This window comes from Myxocyprinus asiaticus, chromosome 16 (genome assembly GCF_019703515.2).
Source record: "Myxocyprinus asiaticus isolate MX2 ecotype Aquarium Trade chromosome 16, UBuf_Myxa_2, whole genome shotgun sequence".
NCBI classification, from domain to species: domain Eukaryota; kingdom Metazoa; phylum Chordata; class Actinopteri; order Cypriniformes; family Catostomidae; genus Myxocyprinus; species Myxocyprinus asiaticus.
The window spans coordinates 32,925,339-32,944,321 of NC_059359.1; the positions used below are offsets into that span (position 1 = coordinate 32,925,339).

Below are 18,983 nucleotides of genomic sequence, written 5' to 3' on the forward strand. Positions count from 1 at the left end.
ATTTATAGACATGATTTAAACTCACAAGGTACAGTAGTTCCATAGCGTAAAGGATTTAACACTATTAGACGGTTCTTGAGACTTCGGCGCCCCACACCTTGAGCACCAATCAGCACCAGAGTTTTTCTCTGAAATGGAGGCATCTTTGCTACTTCCTCATAGATCTGTAACTCGTGGCGATCAAATTCTATCAAAGAGAGAGAAAAGTTGAGTAAATTTGGAAATCATTTTCACATAACACTTCAAGAAGATATCTATACTGTACTTTTTTCATTATGAACTGATTAGTAATTAAATAAAACTACTGAATTAGTAATTGATTATTCAAATAAATATTTGAATAATTATGTATTTATGAATATATTTTGCTCATAATACTAAAGCCACATTACTCTTAAATCATATTAAAAAAAAAATCCTATCTGCGCTTATCAGAAAACATATACGGCGATACAATACATCTGTGAAAGGCTAATATCAGCCGATAATTCCGGCACTAATGTAGGGCCATATCGCACTCTTGCTCGTGTGACATTGCTTAAATATATATATAGACACTGCTGTTCAAAAGTTTGGGTTCACTTGACTGAAATGTTTCTCATGATCTTAAAAATCTTTTGATCTGAAGGCGTATGCTTAAATGTTTCAAATGAGTTGTGTAGACAAAAATATAATTGTGACAACATATTAATTTATTTCATTATAAATCTAAAATGACTTCGAAAAGCAGCCAATAAGTACCCAACATAGATGGGAACTCCTTCAATACTGTTTAAAAAGCATCCCAGGGTGATACCTCAAGAAGTTGGTTGAGAAAATGTCAAGAGTACATGTCTGCAAATTCTAGGCAAAGGGTGACTACTTTGAAGATGCTAAAATGAGTTTTGATTTATTTTGGATTTTGTTTAGTCACAACATAATTCCTACAGTTCCATTTATGTTATTCCATAGTTTTGATGACTTTACTATTATTCTAAAATGTGAGAAAAATTAAAATAAAGAATGAGTAAGTGACCCTAAACTTTTGACCGGTAGTGTGTGTGTGTGTGCGTGTATGTATATATATATATATATATATATATATATACACACACACACATACATACACACTCACACACACACACACCGATGGCTCTAAACATTATGATCACCTCCCTAATATACTGTTGGTCCTTCGCGTGCCACCAAAACAGCGTGGACCTGCCGAGGCATGGACTCTACAAGACCCCTGAAGGTGTCCTGTGGTATCTGGAGCCAAGACATTAGCAGCAGATCCTTGAAGTCATGTATGTTGTGTGGTGGAGCTGCCATGGATCGGACTTGTTGGTCGAGCACATCCCATAGATGCTCAGTCAGATTGAGATCTGGGGAATTTGGAGGCCAGGGCAACACCTTGAACTCTTCATCATGTTTCTCAAATCATTCCCGAACAATGCGTGCAGTGTGGCAGGGTGCATTATCCTGCTGAAAGAGGCCACTGCCATCAGGGAATACCACTGCCATGGGCACTCTGATCAGTCTGTGGCAGGGTGTGATGCACTGTGTGTTGTGACACATTCCTCCCGTAACCATCATTAAAATTTTCTGCGACTTGTGCCACAGTAGACCTTCTGTCAGTTTGGACCAGATGGGATAGCCTTTGTTGCCCTCATGAATCGATGAGCCTCGGGCACCCAACACCCTTTCACCAGTTTGTGGTTTGTCCCTCCACGGACCACTGTCGGTAGGTAATCACCACTGCCGGAAGCACCCTACAAGCCTTGCCATTTTAGAGATGCTCTGACCCAGTTGTCTGGCCATAACAATTTAACACTTGTCAAAGTTGTCATAGGTCTGTACTCCTGCCTATTTCTCCTGCATTCACGATGACTACGAGAAATGATTGTTTGAATACCATCTAATCTACACAGACTTTGACATGTGGCCTTGTTGGAAGATGATCAATGTTATTCGCTTCACCTGTGAGTGGTCATTTTTTTAACTCAATGGTGTATAATCTATAATATATTTATACTTACAAGTATTTAAATGTAATTATTTACATTTATATAAAGATTTTTTATATAAAGCATTGTCCTGCTGGAAAAACCAATCCAAATAAATTTTTCCAGTAGGACAATGCTCCATGCCACACATCCAGATCAATCAAGGTGTGGATGAAGGACAACCGGATCAAGACCCTGTCATGGCCATCCCAATTTGCAGACCTGAACCCCATTGGAAACCTCTGGAATGTGATCAAGAGGAAGATGGATGGCCACAAACCATCAAACAAAGCCGAGCTGCTTGAATTTTTGTGTCAGGAGTGGCATAAATTCACCCAACAGCAATGTGAAAGACTGGTAGAGAGCATGCTAAGACCCATGAAAACTGTGATTGAAAATCAGTGTTATTCCACCAAATACTGATTTCTGAACTCTGAAAGTTAAACATTAGTATTGTGTTGTTTAAAAATTAATATGAACTTGTTTCTTTGCATTATTCGAGGTCTTTTTTGTTATTTTGACCAGTTGACATTTTCTGCAAATAAATGCTCTAAATGACAATATTTTTATTTGGAATTTGAGAGCAATGTTGTCAGTACGTTATAGAATAAAACAAAAAATGTTCACATACCAGTAAATAGTAAATCCAGAGAAACTGATAATTTTGCAGTGGTCTCTTAATTTTTTCCAGAGCTGTATATTATGAATAATTTACTATAAAATCATTACGATTTGGTTATTAATTATAATCACGCGTGAATCTATTATTTAAACAATTTCTTTTTTATTCTATAATAATATTTCTGCTATATTTAATATTGTTACATTATTATATTAAAATAAATATTACATTTTAATATTTATTAAAATAAATGTATTATTTTAAATATTTTCATAAAAACGATTTAGTTCATAATACTAAAGTGAAAAGCCCCCGTAATAAAGTCTAACCTGCATTCTTTGCTGTCAAGTACATCATTTTCTTTTTCTTCTTTTTTCCAGTTAATGTCCCACAGAGAATTCCTGGAACACAATCCACAGCTGTAACGTTAGTTTTGGTACTTTCAACATTAATGCATCAAACAATAAGAATGAGCTCATCAGTATGTTGTACAACGTCTTGCTAACTATGACATACTGTACGTGTCTGAATACTAGATGTACATAGCCCAAAGTCCTGCCTTAAAATGTGTACTAAAATGACCTTGATGGTTATTTCTCATGTACAGTGAGATTTAATCCATAACTAGACTATTTCTGAAAACTGGGGACAATTATAACCGGCATCCTTTAAAATCACAGAAAATATCTACAATATTTCAAGCAGAAAAGAGGCTGTCTAATGTTCTTAAAAAAATATTATAATAATAAAAAACATATGGTGCAACGGTGACAATACTGACACACTGTACCTGACCCATCCAAGTCTCTCCTTACAAACGCCTTCCTCTTCTCCTCAAGAAACTGACTGGGGATCAGGCCAGTACGTCCTCCATTTATGTTGCATGCCTGAAAGACAAAAATAACTACTTGACTTCAATATGTCAGAAATATGTCAAGCATTAACAGAAAAACCAAAACAAAGATCTGGAAAATTATCCTGGTTTGTTTGCTGCTCACTTGCCACCAATTGGTGTCCTGCTTGTTCACAATGTGCAGAATGTCTCCTTTAAAGAACGCAAGACCCGCCTCCTTACATGGGATCAGGTTATCTGTGTCAGGATTGTAGTTGAAATGTGGCTTCAGATACACCTGAAGGGCAAAGAATGTGTTATTACTGCTTATTGCCATTTGAATCATCTCAAGCAGTGTCATAGCTCACATGCAAAATAAATTCTCTGTAATCAGTGTTTCCTTTTGGAAAGCTATTATAATTATACACTTTATTATAGATGAGAGACTGTATCTGTAAGTGTGACTTAAAAGAGAGCATGCTCCATGGTTTAAATAAACATAGAGAAGTACGGTACAGCTAGTCAAAGTGCCTTTGTTTTTTTTAGCAACACTAGGGGCTAATTCCTCTTTCAAGAATGAACGGTTACCTTTAGTCTTTAGTGTTGCAAGTAAACATTCTTTTAGCCTAAAACATTATACTTTTCAATTAGAAATAGAGTAAAAGCAATCCAACACCATGATGGCTACATTGGACTTCTCAGTGGAAGACAACAGTATATTTTAACATGAAATATTTATGGATCCTGGTGGCTCTTTATCAGTGAAGAGGACCTAACTGTAAACATACAGTGGTTGTGCTTTGTACACACCAAACCACTGAATAAAGTTCATGTCTAAAAAAAAATATACAATTTTAAGTTTTGGCATGAGGCATGGAACTCTGTAAACCAGGGGTGGGCAACTATTTTGGTAAAGGGGTGCATAAGGGGCCACATTGTATTCCTTTTGAGATACAATGTTCTGCGCTGATTTGGTTTTTGTATCTTTTAAGCACAGACATAGTTGTGTACTACATTTTCTTAAGTGTATATGTGACTAATGGGACTATTCTGCAATTGCCTAAAGTATTGTATTGCTCTACAAAAGGTAGACATTTGTCTAACAGGCATTAAAAAACTGAAGCTGAGCTACCTAGAAATTATTTATTTTACCATCTCTAAAATGCTTTTAGTCAATGATTGCCCCTCTGTGAGATCTACTTTTATAATTAATTTCATCAATGAGAAGGTTTACCTGCAAACTTTGTAGCACCAAACATCACAAGCAGCCTCAAGAATGGACACAGAGTGACCATATAACACTTTTCCTTGAGCAGAATATTGCACTAGAGATTGTTAAGTTTGTTCAAAGGGGAAAGCGAGAGCTAGAAAGAGCGCACTCGCGTGCATGGTTTCCAGATTGCACAAAATAAGTATAACATTAGGCGGAATATTTCCAATTTGCTTAAGTATAAATCTCAAATTGGGGGTGTTGCGTCTCTTATTTAGCAACCCTGAGCATGTTAAACGCTTGTGGAGGCGCGTTAGGTCCCCATGCAGGATAACTTAAATGTCCAATAAAAAAAAAAAAAAACGCTTTTATGATAAATGAGCCACGGGCCACTTTAAACCATATGGAGGGCCGGATCCGGCCCGTGGGCCGTAAGTTGCATAGGTCTGCCTTAAAAGAACAATAGGGCCTCCGCACATTCAGTTCTATATTTTGGGCCCTAAATATTGCCATTTAGAGCATTTATTTGCAGAAAATGACAACTGGTCAAAAAATGGTAAAAAAAAAAAAAAAATGCCACACAGCCAGGTCAGTCAAGGTGTAGATGGAGGACCACCGGATCAAGACCCTGTCATGACCAACCTAATTTCTAGACCTGAACCCCATTGAAAACCTCTGGAATGTAATCAAGAGGAAGATGGCTGGCCACAAGCCATCAAACAAAACCAAGCTGCTTTAATTTCTGCACCAGGAGTGGCATAAATTCACCCAACAGCAATGTGAAAGACTGGTAGAGAGCATGCCAAGACCCATGAAAGCTGTGTAAAAATCAGGGTTATTCCACTAAATACTGATTTCTGAACTCTGAAAGTTAAACATTAGTATTGTGTTGTTTAAAAATTAATATGAACTTGTTTTCTTTGCATTATTCGAGGTATGAAAACACTGCGTCTTTTTTGTTATTTTGACCAGTTGTCATTTTCTGGAAATAAATGCTCTAAAATGACAATATTTTTATTTGGAATTTGAGAGCAATGTTTTCAGTATGTTATAGAATAAAACAAAAATTTTTATTTTACTCAAACACATACCTATAAATAGTCAGTCCAGAGCTGTATATATACAGTGTATTCAGAAAGTGTTCAGACCCCTTCATTTTTTTCACATTTTGTTGTTGCAGTCTTATGCTAAAATGCTTTAAATTATTATTATTATTTTTTTACATCAATCTACACTCCATACCCCATAATGACAAAGCAAAACCAGACTTTTGATAACTTTGAAAAAAACATTAAATATCACTTTGACAAGTATTCAGACCCTTAACTCAGTACTTAGTTGAAGAACCTTTGGCAGCGATTACAGCCTCAAGTCTTTTTGGGTATGATGCGACAAGCTTTGCACACCTGGATTTGGGGATTTTCTGTCATTCTTCTCTGCAGATCCTCTCAAGCTCTGTCAGGTTGGATGGGGACCATCGGTGGACAGCCATTTTAAGGTCTCGCCAGAGATGTTTGATTAGGTTCAAGTCCGGGCTCTGGCTGGGCCACTCAAAGACATTCACAGAGCTGTCCCTAAGCCACACTTGCATTGTCTTGGCTGTGTGCCTAGGGTCGTTGTCCTGTTGGAAGGTGAACCTTCGGCTCAGTCTGAGGTCCTGAGCGCTCTGGACCAGGTTTTCATTAAGGATATCTCTGTATTTTTCTGCGTTCAGCTTTCTTTCAACCCTGACCAGTCACCCAGTTCCTGCTGCTGAAAAACACCCCCACAGCATGATGCTACCACCACCATGCTTCACCATTGGGATGGTATTGCGCAGGTGATATGCGGTGCCTGGTTTCCTCTAGACATGACGCTTAGAATTGAGGCCAAACAGTTCAATATTCATTTCATCAGACCAGAGAATCTTGTTTCTCACAGTCTGAGAGTCCTTTAGGTGCTTTTTTGTGGTCTTGCACTGAGGAGAGGCTTCCGTCTGGCCACTCTGCCATAAAGTGCAGATCGGTGGGGAGTTGCAGTGATGGTTGTCCTTATGCAAGTTTCTCCCATCTCCACACATGAGCCCTAGAGCACAACCAGAGTGACCATCGGGTTCTTGGTCCCCTCTCTTACCAAGCCCTTCTCCCCCGATTACTCAGTTTGGCCGGGCAGCCAGCTCTAGGAAGAGTCCTAGTTGTTCCAAACTTCTTCCATTTAAGAATTATGGAGGCCAATGTGCTCTTTGGAACCTTCAATGCAGCCAAAACATATTGTAGCCTTCCCCAGATCTGTGCCTCAACACAATCCTGTCTCTGAACTCTGCAGGCAGTTCCTTTGACCTCATGGCTTGGTTTTTGTTCTGAAATGCATTTTCAGCAGTGAGACCTTATATAGACAGGTGTTTGCCTTTCCAAACATGTCCAATAAATTGAATTTGTCACCGGTGGACTCCAATCAAAGTGTAGAAACATCTCAAAGATGACCCAAAGAAATGGGATGCACCTGAGCTAAATTTCAAGTGTCATAGCAAAGGGACTGAATACTTATTTCAATGTGATATTTAGTTTTTTCTTTTTAATAAATTTGCAAAGTTATCAAAAATCAGTTTTTTGCTTTGTCATTATGGGGTATGGAGTGTAGATTGATGTGAAAAAATTAATAATTTAAAGCATTTTAGCGTAAGGCTGTAACATAACAAAATGTGAAACAAATTAAGGGGTCTGAATACTTTCTGAATGCACTGTACATACACACGTGTATATAAACACACACTGGTCCTAATAATTGGTCCTGATTACATCATGATGGCGCTGCGGATGGCCACCTCGGTGTGGAGCACTCCTATTGTTTTGTTGTTTTTGTTTGTTTGTCCTGTGTTTAGTCATCTTTTTCCAGTCAGTTTTACCAGAGACGAACTGCTGAACATTCGACAGCTTATACCAGACAGACTTTTCCCGGTTTTTGAATATTCAGAAGTTTTGCTGGACATTTTAGTCGGAGGCGCAGCAGTGTTAAACGCGCTAGGAGACGCAGGCGAGGGAGACGAGCCGGTGCGCTGGTCAAACTCCGTCGGCGCGGCTTTCGAACAGCGCTGCCGAGCATTCATCTTGCGAATCTCCGCTCTCTTCCTAACAAAACGGACAAACTACATCTCCTCACCCGCACAAACAAGGACTTTTCAACCTCTGCTTTCAGCTGTTCAGAGCAGATCGCATCGCGAGTTAACAGGGAAAACGAGAGGCGGTAGAACATGCTTTTACATCAATGAAAGTTGGTGTACAGATGTACTGTAAGCCTTTCTACTCGCCGCAGGAATTTTCCTCGTTTATTCTGGTGAGTGTGTATATCGCGCAAAACGCATTTTTGAATGCCGCGCTGCAACAGCTGGCTGATCAAATCACAGACAGAGAACAACAATACCCGGACTCAGTTATTATTATTCTTGGGGATTTTAACAAAGCAAATCTCACACATGAACTGCCCAAATACAAACAGCACATTACATGCCCCACCAGAGACAGAAATATACTGGATCATTGCTACACAACAATAAAGGATGCATATTGCTCTGTCCCTAGAGCAGCTTTGGGAATCTCTGATTACTGTCTGGTTCATCTTCTTCCAACCTACAGGCAGAAATTAAAATCAACCAAGCCAGTAGTAAGGACTGTAAAGAGATGGACCAATGAAGCAGAGCGGGAACTTCAAGCCTGCTTCGATTGCACGGATTGGAGTGTTTATGAGGCTGCAGCCACAGACCTGGACGAGCTCACAGATACTGTTACATCATATATCAGTTTCTGTGAGGATATGTGCATTCCTACTAGGCCTTATTTAAAGTTCAACAACGACAAACTGTGGTTTACAGCAGAGCTCAGGCAGCTTCGTCAAGCCAAAGAGGATGCTTACAGGGGTGGGGATAAAGTCTTGTACAATCAGGCCAGGAACACACTGATCAAGGAAATCAGAGTGGCTAAAAGAAGATACTCTGAGAAGCTGAAAAACAAGTTTTCAACTAACGACCCTGCATCAGTGTGGAGTGGCATGAAACAACTCACAAATTACAGGAATCCTACCCCCAACCCTGTGGTGGACCAACAACTGGCTTACGACCTGAATGTGTTCTACTGCAGATTTGAAAGGCCCAATCTCACACCCCACACCCACTCTGACCTTCACTTCACACAAACACCAACACCTCCTGCAACGCCCCTTCTCCCCCTCCTGCTACTCAACCTGCACTTAAGATCTGTGAAGATGATGTGAGCCGCGTCTTTCAGAAACAAAAGCTTCAGGCCCAGATGGCTTCTCACCAGCGTGTCTTCGATCCTGTGCTAAACAGCTGGCCCCCATCTTCACACAGATCTTCAATAGATCACTGGAGCAGTGTGAAGTCCATGCTGCTTCAAACGCTCAATCATTATTCCTGTCCCAAATAACTTAAGTCACAGGACTTAATGACTACAGACCTGTCGCCCTGACATCTTTGGTCATGAAATCATTTGAGAGACTGGTGTTGGCCCACCTGAAGAACATCACTGGACCCTTTCTAGATCCTCTTCAATTTGCTTATTGAGCAAACAGGTCTGTGGATGATGCAGTCAACATGGGATTGCATCATATCCTGCAACATCTGGACAGACCAGGGACATATGCAAGGATCCTTTTTGTGGACTTCAGTTCGGCTTTCAACACCATTATCCCAGCTATACTCCAGAATAAATAACACCAATTCTCTGTTCCCATGTCTATCTGTCAGTGGATTACCAGCTTTCTGACGGACAGGCAGCAGCTTGTGAGACAGGGGAAACTCACTTCCAGCACATGTACAATCAGCACTGGTGCCCCCCAGGGATGTGTGCTCTCCCCAATACTCTTCTCCCTCTACACCAATGACTGCATCGCCAAGGACCCCTCTGTCAAGCTCCTGAAGTTTGCAGACGACACCACTGTCATTGGCCTTATCCGAGATGACGATGAGTCTGCATACAGAAGGGAGGTTGAACAGCTGGCTGTCTGGTGCAGTCAAAACAACCTTGAGCTGAACACGCTCAAAACGGTGGAAATGATTGTGGACTTTAGGAGGAACACCCCAACACTGACCCCCCTCACCATTCTAAACAGCACTGTGGCAGCAGTGGAGTCATTCAGGTTCCTGGGCACTACCATCTCACAGGACCTGAAGTGGGAGACACACATTGACTCCATTGTGAAAAAGGCCCAGCAGAGGTTGTACTTCCTTCACCAGCTGAGGAAGTTCAACCTGCCACAGGTGCTGCTGATACAGTTCTACTCAGCAGTCATTCAGTCTGTCCTCTGCACTTCAATAACTGTCTGGTTTGGTTCAGCTACGAAATCAGACATCAGAAGACTACAAAGGACAGTTCGGACTGCTGAGAGGATTATTGGTTGCCCCCTGCCCCCCCTTCAAGAACTATACACTTCCAGAGTGAGAAAAAAGGCTAGAAAAATCACTCTGGACCCCACTCACCCTGCCCATTACCTTTTTGAACTGTTGCCTTCTGGCCGACGCTTCAGAGCTCTGAGCACCAGAACCGTCAGGCACAGGAACAGTTTTTTCCTTCAGGCTATCCATTTCATGATCAGTTAAATTGCCCCATTGAGCAATAACTATGTGCAATACACAGTTTAGTCTTTTTTATATTTATCCAACACATCCAACCTCTTCTGCCATTTCATTCCTTTGGGGAGAAAAAAACAAACATTTGCACTGTACATAACAGATTTGTATTTGCACTGTACATAACAGATAACAGATTTGTATTAGATTGCACTACGTATGTGTATGTGTGTATGTATGTGTGTGTCTGTGTGTGTGTACGTATGTGTATAACTATTTTTTATTTTTTATTATTATCTATGTCTTCCTGCTGTTTTTGTATGTTTTTGTATTGTTGTACACTGGAAGCTCCTGTCACCAAGACAAATTCCTTGTATGTGTAAGCATACTTGGCAATAAAGCTGATTCTGATAAAGTGCCCTGTGTGGTCTTCTGCTGTTGTAGCCCATTCGCCTCAAGGTTCGACGTGTTGTGCATTCTGAGATGCTATTCTGCTTACTACAATTGTACAGAGTGGTTATACGAGTTACTGTAGCCTTTCTGTAAGCTCAAACCAGTCTGGCCATTCTCAGTTGACCTCTCTCATCAACAAGGCGTTTCCGTCCGCAGAACTGCTGCTCACTGGATGTTTTTTGTTTTTGGCACCATTCTGAGTAAACTCTAGAGACTGCTGTGTGTGAAAATCCCAGGAGATCAGCAGTTACAGAAATAGTCAAACCAACAATCATGCCACGGTCGAAATCACTGAGATCACATTTTTTCCCCATTCTGATGGTTAATGTGAACATTAACTAAAGCTCCAGACCCAGATCTGCATGATTTTATGTACTGCACTGCTGCCACACAATTGGCTGATTAGATAATCACATGAATAAGTAGGTGTACAGATATACCTTAAAAAGTGGTTAGTGAGTGTATGTCTCTGTTGAGCTATTCAAACGGTTTTGATAGATTTGCAAGATTGAGAGCATACATGTTTGATTGACAGACCACGCGTATGAGCACATACTGTTTATACGAACGCGACTGACCACCACTCTCATGTAACATCAACTATGCTCACATATTCTTTGTTTTTTATTTCATTCATTACATCCTTTTGCAGTTTATTTCCCTCACTAACTGTGTAACCGTGCTGTAATTCAACAATACAGAGAACTACCATAAATACTCTTAAAAATCGACACCTTACAATTCATTTACATTTGATAGGAAATTGATAAATAAATATATTTTTGATTCTAAAATCATATTGCGCAAAAGATGGCTCAAGGGCTGCATGCGGTCTGCGAGCAACGTGTTGAGTAGCACTGTTCTCTGACCCAGCCTATTTCTCTCTGGGTCCAGATCTCTTTAGAGTAGAAAATAAATGAATATAAGTGTGTATGTCTCAGTCTCCTCCCATCTGCCCTACTTAGCACAGGTCATGTTATAAATAGGGATAACATGCTCAGTTTCAGCTCGGTGGCATTCTGAGCCACTCTGAGGACAGGTCTCTCTCTCTTCCTCCTGATGTGTTGAATCAGTACACAGCTCTGCTACACAACTCTGTTAAGGGCAAAGCAAGGACTATAGTAACCCACATCCCTTAGAACTAAAATCAGGACTATGTGGCACGGCTGCATTTACAGCAATGGATAGGCTAAGCTGTGCATTCTCAGCATCTCATTATTAGGGCTGAAGAGGTATTAGCAGATCAGATGAGGATGACGTAATCTTGTACACTTCAATTCATGTTTTGATATAACAGCAGACTTATAAACTTCCATGAATCTATTGTGTTTAAAACTAGCTACTTTTTGTGCAAAACAAGCTTCAGATTATATACTGTCAAATAATTTAGTTTACTGGACTTGGTGTAAACAATCTGTGGTGTGCTGACCTGTGCGGGTGGGGGTGTATCCCTGTAGCTGGGCAGGATTTTCAGGGTAATGCTTCCGTTGCAGTCTCTCAACATGTGCTGTAATGCCATGGGGTCTCTGCCTGCCTCTCTGCCATTTACCTCCCGGATCACATCACCTGCATGTAGCATCCCCTGCCTGTCAATCATGCTGCCGTGCATAACACGTGCGATGACAAGGTCGCCCTCCTCCACCCGGAATGTTACACCCTAAAAGAGACTACGCCATGAATCTCAGAGATACCAACACACAAACATAGCTCATGAAGTACACACCTACCTATGGTAACTTTACTGACTTATTTAACTAGGTGTTAAAAGACAAGAATGGCTGTTCACTATAGCCACACATTGTTAATTTAACAATGAAGCCTAGATCTTGTTTAAGGTGAAGTGTGTTTTTTCTGTGCCTCTAGCAGCACTAAACGGAATTGCAAAAATATAGATTTAAACTAATTTCCTGAAAGCTCCCCCTGTCTGACTTTGGTCGGACAAACAAAAAGTCCCACCCCAAACTGACACCACTGATTGAGCTGATGTTGCTGTTTTGGGCTGGTTGGGATGCTCAAACAAACAGCAATGTTTTGATTATGCCACAGAGCCACAGTAGCCACATTTCCACAATCAGGCCAAATGAGGGCGTACTAGTGCATGCCAGGGCCAGTTGCATTCCCACTGTCACTTCTGGGGCCTCATCGTGCCGCCTCAGGGCTTTCTTGGGGCCAACGGTCAATAGCTTTAGGCCTGCCGAAAGGTGGGGTCAATGTCAAAGAGTTTTGATGAACTTGCCAGTTTGTGTATCCAGCGCACCGTTGTACAAGTTCGGGAAAATATAAAACATTGTCAGTACAGTACAAATCCGTTAAAATGCACAATAGACAAAGTGGTGCTCTAAGAAATAACTTTCCATGGTTTGAGATCATGGACGGTGGGACGGTGGTTTGAGATTCATCCATGATCTCAAACCATGGGACACCATCCATGATCTCAAACCATGGAAAGTTATTTCTTTGAGAAAGTTATTTCTTTGAGCACGCTAAATGGCCTAGCTAATGTTTACAAATTATATAAACTGGATATTCTAGATAAATAGATAACATGATACCTCAGCTTGAGCTTCCCTCTCTCTTGTGAAATGTGCAGGGTGTGTGACGTTGGCACCAGGGCGGGTTTTAGGGCAACGCTGCAGGGGCTATTGGCCCAATGGTGGGAACGTAGATCGTTTTTGGTCTTGCGGTTCAAGCTCCGAGGCTACTGGCCCCGGCTGGCCAGTTGATGGCCCTGGCTCACACTGGCCCAAAAGTGCAAAAGTGGCTAGTGTTGACACTTTAAATAAAATTAACCTACCAGTGGATTACTTATAGTTGACTGCAATTACACACTTTCATCACCTATACTGAAGCATAGATTTTTAAACTCAAATGGGCAAAAATGTCCTGGATCTAAAATGCAACTGTTTGTGATTAATGTTAATTACTGAGAGCTAACTCACCAGTGGCTCTCCAGCCTTCTTCTGGATGCTGATCATGCGAACCGTGTCAGCTGGCATGAGGTACGAGTTGGCCATGCTGGTGGAGTTGGTGCTGGTGGGAGGAGCTTCATATGACTTCGAGGCCACTTTGTCATGAGCTTCTAACAGGGACTGAAAAATGAAAAGGGGATGCCAAAAATCAGAATTGATTAGTATTTGGTTTGTGCAAAACCTGATGATCCATGTTAAACAGAATTATTTGAGAATTTTCCAAAGAGCATCTTGTATGCTTCAACGGAAGCAACAAAATCTGACTGTTTGAACAAAGAAGTTAACATGGTCAATGTCACAAATTTGCTTACATTTGATAAGTGACCTAGATATAGTGCAGAATCCTAAATATTTATCATTCATTCAACAGTTCTTTGATTACAATTTTTCAAATCCTAAAATTTCAGGTTTAAATTAGATTTTGAATCACAGATTTTCAATAAAAACTCTGTAATAAACCAAGAGAATCACAGTTAGCTTAAAGTTATATTCCTCTTTTAAAGACAATGGACACAGCAGCAATGCAACTTTACAAACATGATTAAATATATGACCAGTTACAGATTAAATCAGATCTAGTACATTTTGCAGTACCAAACACCATTAAGTGTATTTGATGACGATTATAACTACAGTCAGACAAGAGGTCGGAGTACCTGGAAGTGCGGTTCCTTGAGGATCTTACAAAGTTCTGCTGCGCTCTCATCATGACCGATCAGACTGCTCATATCCGACAGGATCTCGCTCACTAGTTCCACGTTATTACTCTGCACCGCCTCCAGCTTAACGACCTCCAATCGCTCGTGAGCCTGAGAAAGAATAGGTGGGACCAAATATGCTTAAGTATCTTGCCAAGAGACAGATTAATGGATTACATCTAGATAGACTGAACAGTGTTCTCACAGCAAATATGCAAGGCTGACAAACTGAACTGCTTAAGTAGATGAAACTGTCAGTCTGAGGTGGACTACTTCTTACTATAAAATAAACAGACTGTACAGTGACATGGAATGTATTTTTCTCCCAATAGTGTATTAGTTCCTCCTCAAACAAAGTAAAGCTCAACCAGCATGTCTCACAATCTGAACAATTTCACACAGCTAAATTAAGAATAAGAGGAGGCCCTGTACATCACATTCTTATGATCCTCTGACATGGCAAACAACCCCTGGCCTCACAAATGTATGTATACACACGCTGTGAACAGTGATTTGTTAATATTATCTGCTAGATAAAAGCTCTCTCTTACCTATAAAACTAGTAACAATGCTTACATTTAAGGAATTTAAGTCTGATGCTAATTAATTGTCCTGTAAAGCAGTTGTCAACTAGAGGTAGACCGATATATATCAGTTTTACAGATTTATTGTTGCCAATAGTTGATTTTTGGAACTATCGGTTATCAGCAAAAATCTATGCTGATAGTTTTTCTTTGCGCCACCGTGTTCCTGACGGTGCTGGAGGATTCTACAGTTAGAACAGCTAGATTCTACAGAATAACAGCAGCCTGTAGAGGTGAATAATAATCTGGTAAAATATACATTATTAACATAGATGAGCCAAAACATTATGACCACTAACAGGTGAAGCGAATAATGTTGATCATCTCCTAACAAGGCCACATGTCAAGGTCTGGGTAGATTAGATGTAAAGTGAACAATCAGTTCTCATAGTGTTGGAAACTTCTCAGAAAAGACCAGGAGACTTGGGTAAAGCAGGATTCTTTATTGTAGAAGATCACGAGGCATCAGTCTACAGGTCAGAATGTGCTGTCTTGTGCCGCAGTCATCAAGTCTAACTAAGGGTGGCGTACAGTAGGCATTCAGTGGGCAGTAATTATCTATATTGGCATTACACACAGAGGTGAAACACAGGTGAGAAAATGTACCCCCAAATGTGAGCTCAAATAGACCTACTCTAAATAAGTGCCAATAAATGGCTTGAGGCCTTGTTAGCTCCATGCATGCCTTATCTAGTTAAACAGTAACACTAAAAAGGCTTGAGGTCCCAAGAACTAGGCTAGAGGCATTCATACACAGTTTGATTCTTATCAAGAATGAACAAAGAAACAGGTATTATTTATATGTGCTCATCCTGAATGCTAGATTGTATATTACTGTAGTTTTTTTTTCATGTGATGTAATGTAAAAGACTGTGAACCACCTGATCTTATAGTAACACTTAAATTTGCAATCCCACAGTAGTCAATGTGTTGAATGCAGGAGAAATGGGCAGGATTAAAGACCTGAGTGACTTTGACAAGAGCCAAATTGTTAAGGCCAGATGACTGGGTCAGAGCATCTCTAAAATGGCAAGGCTTGTGGGGTGCTCCCGGTCAGCAGTGGTGAGTACCTACCGACAGTGGTCAGAGGAGGTACAAACCACAAACTGGCAACAGACCGGTCAGAGTGCCCATGATGACCCCTGTGCACAGTCGAAAGCGCCTACAATGGACACGCGAATGTCGGACCTGGACCTTGGAGCAGTGGAAGAAGGTCGCCTGGTCCGATTAGTCCCATTTTCTTTTACATCTCGTGTTGGAAGCAGGATGCACTGTGGGAAGACGACACGCCGCTGGAGGGAGTGTGATGCTTTGGGCAATGATCTGCTGGGAAACCCTGGGTCCGTCCATTCATGTAGATGTCAATTTGACACGTGCCATCTACCAAAAATTGTTGCAGACCAGGTACACCCCTTCATGGCAATGGTATTCCCTGATGGCAGTGGCGTCTTTCAGCAGGATAATGCGCCCTGCCACACTGCACACATTGTTCGGGAATGGTTTGAGGAACATGATGAAGAGTTCAAGGTGTTGCCCTGGCCTTCAAATTCCCCAGATCTCAATCTGACTGAGCATCTATGGGATGTGCTCGACCAACAAGTCTGATCCACAGCGGCTCCACATCGCAACTTACAGGACTTGAAGGATCTGCTGCCAATGTCCTGGTGCCCAGATACCACAGGACACCTTCAGGAATCAGGGGTCTTGTACAGTCCATGCCTCGGTGGGTCGGTGATATTTTGGCTGCACGCAAGGGAACAACAGCATATTTGGCATGTGGTCATAATGTTTTGGCTCATCAGTGTATATAAAACCCTTATTCTGGTGAAAATATAGGCTTTGAAAAACATAACTTGGTTAATACTTAATATAGAGCATTGTAATGAGGCCAAGTCTCCGTCATTTCAAATTAAGAGTCCCCGGGTGTTTCGGGGTCATTGATTTGTTCTTTGAACATTTCTGCAAATTACACCTTTGTGCCAGTAGATGGCAACAAATGACTGTTTTTTTTTTTTACATTTTGAACGAGTAAACTGCATCAAACCACAAAAAGCACAGAGTCATTCATGACAGGAACAAGTCTAATTATCCTTTATTAAAATTTGCATGTCCACAATTCTACTAAGAGACTTTAGAGTGCACCATAAGCATTTTGCCACAAATGACAACAAAGCATATCTATCATAGTACGAACTGCTGAGCAAATTTTTTTAATCAACCTATACAAAATAATGACAACAAAACTAGCCTAAAAAATAATTATGAGTTTCAATAACATCCTTATGTCACACATAATGTGTGGTCATCACTCACTTTTATTCATAATCAAACTGGCCCCTTTTCTTGTTGAACGAGATTGCCGAACTGAACGAACGACTTGCCTCATTCAGCCAGTCAGCAGATCTTCGTTCATGAAAGAGATCATCAGTAAACTCAGTTCATTCATGAACGTCTAATGACATCTAGGCTGCATCCGAAAACTTAGGCAGCTGACTTGCTGCCTTATCAGTTTATGGACCCTTTTTACACTTCTACGTTTGAAAAGCGGAAGTCATCATAGCTGGATAAACTTGAATGGTGGGGAACAGGGGACCACAGCAAATATAATTTTTGCTTACCAGTTTGCTCCAACAGCAAAAGAAAAAAAAAAAAATCAACAATTATGCTTTCACAGCTTTGCAAAAGAAGATAAAAATATACACCGCTGGGTAACAACAGTATGTTTTTCCACAGCAGTTGTGTTAGAAGCCTCATTGCAGCTGTGGTAACTGATGTTTTAAAACTTATTCCAGGGTAATATAATACAAAGTACATTGTTATAAATTTACACTAAATATTCCAATAAAATTGGAAATGTAAAAAAGTTTGCTACATTTACATTGGTAAAGATGGCGGAAATGCGTCATAACAGGTCTGTGTAAAGGGTCCATGGCTTAACAGACAGCATTTTTTGAATGAATGGAACTCTTAAAGAAACTGTTCTCAGAACAGTTTGAAAAGCACTTTATTTTCATCCTACCTCCGTATACAGCCTCTGAAGGTAGCATTTTCCAGTTTTCGGATGCAGCCGTCTCAGACTCAAAATGACATACTTGACTGGTTCAGTAAATGGCGTATTCATTTAGCAAATGTGACACCAATGATATGCTGCTTCACAGCCCACACTTGAATACTACTGGCTCATGCTATCATCAGTCTTTACAGGCATGACAAGCCAAAGTAGTCTAGTGCTTCAAACTAGATCTCATCGGCTTCAAAAGAGAGATGTCAGGGAACAAGAAATATGAATCAATGTATAGAGGTGAATGAGAAAGATTTGTTCACAAACCAAACTTCACTTGTAAGGAAAGCCTAATTTTTTTTTTTACATTCTATAAATTGGCTGATTAATCAGTTATCTGCCTTTTACACCTACTTAGTTACTGGTCAACCTCTATTTTCAACTAGTTTTGTTACAGGACCCACATTGTGGTGACCCAAAACACTACCAAAATAGTTTAAAAGTAAAATAAACAAGCAAGCACACATAAAACACATATTTTCTTTGACCATGCAGTTTTGTTTGTGGTTTTCTATGATGAGGGCACGCCACGCAATCTAGCAATTTGGCTAGCTTCTACCAAGTCGCAGATTAATTTGCACCAAAATACCATAGAGTTTGATTGGATTCTCAGCCTTTGAGGTCAGTGGATGTTTTCTTTTAACCATCCTAACCTTGCATGATTATAATGTTAATTTCATTTTATTATTCACATAAAGCATTATTTTTTGTTTGGTTTTTTGGGTTGCAACCCACCAGCTGAGAACCAATGCCTCTAAAGTCTGTCATAGCCAAGAAAACTGCTTTACAGTCGAGCTAAGGGAGAGGAAAACAGAGAGGTAAATGGGGAGTTAGCTTATACCTTAGCTAGGGAACAAACTATGGGGCTTTCCATGATGCCGCGGAGGAAGATGAGGTCGATGTCTTTGGCTCCTGTTGAAGGGGGCAGCTCCTTGAGATTATCCAGCACCTGCTGCATGGCTGAGGGTCACACACATAACATGCATACAACATTAAAATACTTAAGATA

General features: G+C 40.5%; 1 protein-coding gene and 1 long non-coding RNA gene across 6 annotated transcripts in view; one reads left to right on the plus strand and one right to left on the minus strand.

Moving 5' to 3' along the window:
• Positions 1–18,983, minus strand: part of LOC127453825 (protein PALS2-like) — a 40,769-nt gene that overhangs the window by 6,761 nt on the left and 15,025 nt on the right. For all 5 annotated transcript variants that reach the window (XM_051720528.1, XM_051720529.1, XM_051720527.1 and 2 more), the window contains 8 exons: positions 18,816–18,934; positions 14,288–14,440; positions 13,602–13,751; positions 12,092–12,319; positions 3,606–3,737; positions 3,398–3,494; positions 2,937–3,008; positions 26–187 (listed from right to left, as the gene is read on the minus strand). In XM_051720528.1, the coding sequence (XP_051576488.1) occupies positions 26–187; positions 2,937–3,008; positions 3,398–3,494; positions 3,606–3,737; positions 12,092–12,319; positions 13,602–13,751; positions 14,288–14,440; positions 18,816–18,932 (1,111 nt within the window). In that variant the 5' untranslated portion in view covers positions 18,933–18,934. The remainder of the gene's footprint in view (positions 1–25; positions 188–2,936; positions 3,009–3,397; positions 3,495–3,605; positions 3,738–12,091; positions 12,320–13,601; positions 13,752–14,287; positions 14,441–18,815; positions 18,935–18,983) is intronic.
• On the plus strand, positions 208–2,867 carry LOC127453827 (uncharacterized). Its single transcript, XR_007899457.1, has 3 exons — positions 208–1,723; positions 1,823–1,961; positions 2,112–2,867. It is a non-coding gene; the product is annotated as an uncharacterized LOC127453827 (long non-coding RNA).